Raw genomic sequence first — 6,609 nt, forward strand, 5'->3', positions numbered from 1 at the left:
CTGGAGGCTCAGATGCATACAGGCCTGGGAAGCTAGGTGTTGGCCATGGAGGCCCCCCTGGCCTTCCCAGTTGCTTCAAGCAATTGGGATCAGGGTCATTACCCCCATTTCACTATGAGGAAACCCATGGTCTTAAATGATTTGCCCCAGGTCAGTGGAGGAGGGGGAGGTGTGAATCACAGAGTCTACCAGGGGAGTCCCCAGCCTCCACACTGAGCCCCAGGAGTTGCCACCCTGTCACACGGCCACATCATGTCACTCAGCCAGCCAGCCAGTCACCCCCTCTAAACAGCACCTGCCGCATTGTAGAAGAAATAAAAATTTGTCTTTATTTAACATGTGGCAATTGGGAAGTACAGTACAACCTTCCCTGTGGCTTGGCGGGGTGTAGTTGGGGCCCTAATTCTTGAGCCAGTCAAGAGACACTTGGGATTTAACCCTCAATTGCAGCACTGAGGCACTGGTGCTGAGAAACAATCCTGAGGGGGACCCCAACCCACCCAGTCACTCCTTAGTTTGCAGAGGCACTATCTGCAGAGTCCTGTGAAAGAATGCAGTGAGGTCTTTCACGAGACTCCCCATCCAGCAGAGTTCTCCAAGCTGCAAGATAGAGTGTTGTGCCAGGAGGGTCTGTTTGGGCTCATGAAGCAGTGGAGAGGCGCAGAGGCTCATTGGGAAACCTTGGCCTCACCGGGCCTGGATTGGGCATCGGCAGTGGGCATGAAGTGGGGGTGGGATCCTTTAGGCCAGGGTCCAGGACAGACTTGGGGGATGGTAATGCTGGGAGTTTTCGGGGAGGAACCAAGGGCTCACAGAGCCTTCTGTGCTGCGGTGGCTGGGCCGTAGGTGCACAGGGCTCACCGAGCCACTGCTGGGGAAGGGCCAAGGCTCAGGTTTGGGTCCTGGGCTGCGTCCTGTGATGGGGTAGCACCAGGCTGGCCAGGCTGCAGTGCTCGAGGCAGACAGTGACTGATGAAGAAGGCCTGCAGGAAGCGGCGCCGCAGGCCCTCAGGCAGGTAGTAGTGGATGAAGTACATGAGCCCCAGGCCCTGGCCGGGGTAATAGCGGCGGCGGGGCCGAGCTGCCAGCAGCGCATCTGTGATGGCATCTACAACTGGGCTGAGGTCGGACATGGCCAGGCGTAGCGAGCGCAGGAACTGCCCGTGCAAGTGTTCGATGTAGTCCTTGCCATAGGCCTGCAGCAGCTCTTGAGGCAGGTTGGCCAGCAGCAATTGCTTGCGCTTTTCCCACTGACCCACGTTTCTCACTGACTCTGGGGAAGGAGTGGTAAGGTCAGAGCGGGGTCAGCTAGGGGAGCCAAAGTCAATTAGGACTGTTTAACCTGCGCCAGGTCTCCAGCCAAAACCACACCCCCAACCAAAACCACGCCCGTTCATCAAAGTTGACCTGCCCCTATAAGACCATTCCCAGCCCCACTCCCCACCCCCACCCCACCCCCAGCCCTGATTCCCACCTGTCTTGAAGCAGCCAGGCTGGATGATGCTGACCTTGACCCCCCAGGGAAGGAGTTCACAGCTGAATGTGTCCATGAGTAGCGCCACAGCCGCCTTGGAGGTTCCATAGGCCCCCAAGCACGGATATGGCATGTCCCCTGTGGATGGATTGGGAGTGGGGCAGCTCAGCTTTGGCAAGGGGCTCCCTAAGCCCTCCCTCACCCCAGGGAGCTCCTTTTTGCTCCAGTGGGGCAGGCACTCACCCGCTGGGCTGCCCACAGTCACGATGCGGCCCCTTGAGCTGCGCAGCAGGGGCAGGAGGCCCTTGGTCAGCTCGAGCGCGCCAAAGAAATTCACCTCCATGCAGCTACGGAAAGTGGCCACTGGAGACAGCTCCGCATCAGCAACTACTTCGTTGTGGCCTGCGTTGTTGACTAGGCCCCACAGGCCTGGGGTCACAGAGCAGAGGAGGGAAGCCTCAGGTCAGCCCAGCAGCAAACTTCCAGTCCCCGTGTCCTTCCCACTGCCCTGCCATGCCCTTGCCTGGTGGACACTTGCCACTGACCAGTGCTGGTGGTGTGGGCCTTGGTGAACTCTAGCACGCGGCTAATGTCTCCTGGTTTGGTCAGGTCCAGCTGCAGCAGCCTTAGGCGAGGGGAGCAGCAGGTACGCAGCTCGATGGCACCGGGGCTGTTCAACTCCAATACGGTGGCCAGCACCGTGAAGCCCATGGAGTCCAGTTTCTTGGCTGTCTCCTTGCCAAAACCAGAGTCACAGCCTGGCCAGGGCAGGGCAGTCAGTGAACTTCCACTGTGGCCCAGCCCAGCCTGAGACAACCCCACAATCACCAGGGTCTGGATGGGATCCAGGCCCCTGCAAACCCAAGCCACCAGCTATCAACGACCCTAACTCCTTCCCTAGGCCCATCCCTGGCAGGCTTTGCCCCTCTAGCTGAGCCCTGGGCCCTTACTCTGTGACAGTTGTCATCTGTCTGACTCCCTAGGGCTGCCCTACCAATGTGGCTTACAGAAGAGGAAACTAAGGCCTAGTAATGCTAAGTTGCTTCCCAAATCCACATAGGTCAGGTCTGGGATAGTCCCAGGCCCCAATGTGGTTCTGCTTTCTTGATTTCAGATCATAGCTCACAGGCACAGGCGTAGTATTAGTACGGAGCCTCCCTTTCTTTTTCTTTTCTTTTTTTTTTTTTTCTTTTTCTTTTTCTTTTTTTCTTTTTTTTTTTTTTTTTTTTTTTTTTTTTTTTTTTTTTTTTTTTTCTTTTTTTTTTTTTTTTTTTGAGAAGGGGTTCACTCTGTTGCCCAGGCTGGAGTGCAGTGGTATGATCTCAGCTCACTGAAACCTCCACCTCCTGAGTTCAAGCGATTCTCCTGCCTCAGCCTCCTGAGTAGCTGGGATTACAGGTGCACGTCACCATGGGCCTGGCTAATTTTTGTACTTCTAGTAGAGCTGGGGTTTCACCATGTTGGTCAGGCTGGTCTCTAACTCTTGACCTCATGATCTGCCTGCCTCGGCCTCCCAAAATGCTGGGATTACAGGCGTGAGCCACTGCACCCAGCCTGCCTGGCTGGTTTTTAAATTTTTTTTGCAGAGACGGGAGTCTCACTATGTTGCCCAAGCTGGTTTTGAACTCCTGGGCTCAAGTGATCCTCCCACCTTGGCCTCTCAAAGTGCTGGGATTGAAGATGTGAGCCACTACATCCGGCTTCTCTTCCTTTCTGACTGCCTAGGGCTCTCCTCCCTTAATCTGGACTCTGAAGCAGCCTCATCTCTAGTCCTGTCCCTTCCTGCCCTCTTGAAGCCCTTCTCTACCTAAGCAGCTGAAATGTCCAAAAATGACAATATCCCTCTGTGCTGCAAACCTTTCCAAGGCTGCCACAGTCCTCAGAATGAAGCCCAAGCTCCCTGGCTCAGGCCCTGTATAACATGAGCCCCACCTCCCTTCCCAGCCTCAACACGCTCTACTATTTTTTCAGGCTAGAGGCAAGCTGGAGGCAAGCTGGAGGCCCATCCCCACTTCACCCAGACCCTTGGAATTCCAATCAGTGGCAACACGGGTGTTTTCTGAGCCCCAGACTACTTGCCTCCAGGACAGGGACCATGCTAGATGAAGAAGAGAACAGACCTACATTTGAATCCCTTCCCACACCCACCAAGTGTGACCAAGGTTAGTTACCACTCTTGGAGGCTTAATTTCTGTCTTTGGTATGCAGAGAGAACCACCAGGCAGAGCCAGTGTAGGGGTCCATAGTACTGATAAGCCCCTGCCTGGCCGGGCGCGGTGGCTCAAGCCTGTAATCCCAAGCACTTTGGGAGGCCGAGATGGGCGGATCACGAGGTCAGGAGATCGAAACCATCTTGGCTAACACAGTGAAACCCCGTCTCTACTAAAAAATACAAAAAACTAGCCGGACGAGCTGGCGGGCGCCTGTAGTCCCAGCTACTCAGGAGGCTGAGGCAGGAGAATGGTGTGAACCCGGGAGGCGGAGCTTGTAGTGAGCCGAGAGATCCGGCCACTGCACTCCAGCCTGGGCGACAGAGCGAGACTCCGCCTCAAAAAAAAAAAAAAAAAAAAAAAGCCCCTGCCTCCTTGATTGTTCCCATGCTGATCCTGGCTCCATGGGCAGCCAGTGAGGGAAGGGGAAAGGCCAGTGAGTGGGGAGGCTTTCTGTTCTGCTCCTGCTCCCACCCTTGGCCCTCAACCCTGCCCCCCAACCCCCATTTTCTGGAATAGAAGCTGCAAAGCAGCTCTGCTTCCCTACGCCTGGACTGCTCAGTGCGGTCTCCCCATCTCAGCTCCACTCTCTCTACTGAAAACAGCACTGGGCAGGGGGATTCAAGCTCCTGCTGAGGAGGGGTACTCCCCAGGCAAGTCTGCCTTGGAGAGGGAGGCAAGCATGCGTGTGTGCATGTGTGTGTGTGTAGACACACACATGCATACGTGCACTTGCCCAGGTCCCTCTCAGAGCAGACAGGTCCTCCCAAGGGAAACAGACCTCCCAATTCTGACTTGAGCTGACCACAGGCCTCAGCTGTGTGGTCCCAAGTCACCCACATCTTGCACACCCTCTTGCTCATGTGCACACCCTCAGATACCTGTACATACTTCTAACCTGGCTGGATGTTTTCACAATGGGCTCAGTCCCTACCACCCATTGGCGCACACGTGCACATGCGTGCACACAGGCACCTGACCCTCAGCCCAAACCCTGATTCCACAGCTGAGCTCCGGGAGTAGCCTCGGCAAGTGCTTCTCTGGGCATTCTTAGGAGGGGGAGGGGGAGTGGCAGCTCTACCGGGCCCAAGACACAGTGTTCTTGGCAGGTGGGGCCGAACTTGGTTACCTACTTATCTTCCAGCCAGGTGTTGAGAGACAACCCCCAAGTGTTAGGGCCCTGGGAAACTTGGAGGCTTCCTGATGCTTGTACAGGGCAGGTTGGGTAGTCCTCTCTCCCCCAACCCCAGCTTTGCCACCAGAGATCCTGTGAGCCCAAGTTAGAGAAAGCATCCCTCCTCTTACCTCTCTCTCAGGCTCAAAGCCAGAAGCCACAGCAGCAGCACAAAGGCCTGAGGTGAGACCTCAGGAAAGACCACCCAGCTAGGCCACTAGTACCTACGGATGGCCTGGGTCCTGTTGAGATGGCTCACAAAGAAAGAAAGCAGGAAGGGATCTGCCCTGTCCCCAGAGGCAGAGCCCACAACCTAACCCCTACTTCATACCAGGGGTGTCTGTTGACTTTCCTTCCTCAAACCCCTGAAATTGGGGTCTGCTGAGGGGCTTCACACTGCTCCTGGAACCTGGGTCTCTCCTGTCCAGCCCGAACACTTCCCCATCTCTACCATCTTTGCTGGAGTGTGTGGCCCTTGTGCCTCCTTCCCCCCTACCCTGCCTCAGCAGTCTGACTTCTTACCTGATTAATGGCCCCTCCCAAGGAAACCACCTCATATCCCCCTCTCCCCACCCCCACAGCCAGACTGGCTGTCCCCTGCAGAGGCCATGTGTACTCCTGCCTTAAGCCTTTGTCCCACATCCTTTCTGTGATCCGAGATCCCTTTCATACTCCACTTATATCCACTCATCCTCCGAGGCCCCACTCAAGGATTTCCTCCTCTGGAAAATTCTCCCAGCCCCATCTGATCACACAGGGCACCTAGTAGACCCAGGTCTCTGAGAAGCCAGGTTGCTGGCTGCCCCAGCCGAGGCGCAATGCAAGGACAAAGCCCAGAGCACCTGTCCAAACCCATGGGTGTTGGGGGAGAGACCAGGCTGCCCCTCCCCCCATGCAATGGAGTCAGTGCCCCCTGGCCTTTCTCCCCCTCCCCACTTCCGGCCGGGCCTCCAGCCCCCCCTCCCCTTCCCTCCCTCTGGTGACAGATTTATTCCCTGCTTCAGACAAAGGAGCTCAGCTACACAGTCAGAGGCACCTGAACCCAGCTCTCCAAGAGCTCCTTCCTGGGCACAGAGGACCAGGAGGGCTTGGGGGTGGGGTGCTGGGTGCAGGCTCCGAACTACTGCCTCAGCAGTTTGGCAGTGGATGGCTAGACAGAAAGACAGCTGAATGTCCAGCTGCCCCTCATGGTGACCTCAGGCTTTTCTGAACTCCAAGGATCCCAGCCAGTGGGGGGATGGGTCGGGTGGGGAAGTTCCCCCTCTAAGCTCTTCCCTCTGGCCCCAGGAATGGGAGATGGGGTGTCTCAGGTGGGGATGTCAGGCAGCGTTCAAGGGGTAACGATCCTCCCTTCTCAAAGCCTCCGAAGTCCCCTGAAACTGCTCTCTTGGGGAAGGGAATGGCATAAACTCTCAGACTCCAGGAGGCTCCCTCTTCTCAGCCACCAGTCAGTTTCCTTCTTGAACCTGCCCACTCCCTGTCTCACTTTCCCTCCAACACTCCCTGCAGCAGCAGGTAGTGAACCCGGGCTTGGGGAGGTGCCCGGCGCTCCCTACTTGGCTCGCTCCCTGCACCCAGGGAAGGAGAACTCTCCCACTCTTGCGCTGGGGAGCCCGCCTTGGCCGTGCCCATGAAGAGTCAGTCCTGTGAGTGTCTAGTCCCGCCCTCGAGCCTGGAGTCCCCGCGCTCCGCGACCCGCGCACTCACCGGTGATGAGCACCGCGCGAGTGGCCACCGGCAGGCGCTGCGGG

At 56.8% G+C, this 6,609-nt stretch overlaps 1 protein-coding gene across 1 annotated transcript; it reads right to left on the reverse strand.

Annotated features, from left to right (window-relative positions):
- Nucleotides 1-306: 306 nt before the first annotated feature.
- HSD11B2 (hydroxysteroid (11-beta) dehydrogenase 2) lies at nucleotides 307-6,608 on the reverse strand (the record flags this gene model as incomplete). Its single annotated transcript, XM_011932133.1, has 5 exons — nucleotides 307-1,273; nucleotides 1,475-1,612; nucleotides 1,718-1,903; nucleotides 2,020-2,232; nucleotides 6,566-6,608. Coding segments are annotated over 5 exons (996 nt in total), but the record flags the coding sequence as incomplete, so codon positions are not given.
- Nucleotide 6,609: the final 1 nt, after the last annotated feature.

Source organism: Colobus angolensis, unplaced genomic scaffold (genome assembly GCF_000951035.1).
Source record: "Colobus angolensis palliatus isolate OR3802 unplaced genomic scaffold, Cang.pa_1.0 Scaffold93, whole genome shotgun sequence".
NCBI classification, from domain to species: domain Eukaryota; kingdom Metazoa; phylum Chordata; class Mammalia; order Primates; family Cercopithecidae; genus Colobus; species Colobus angolensis.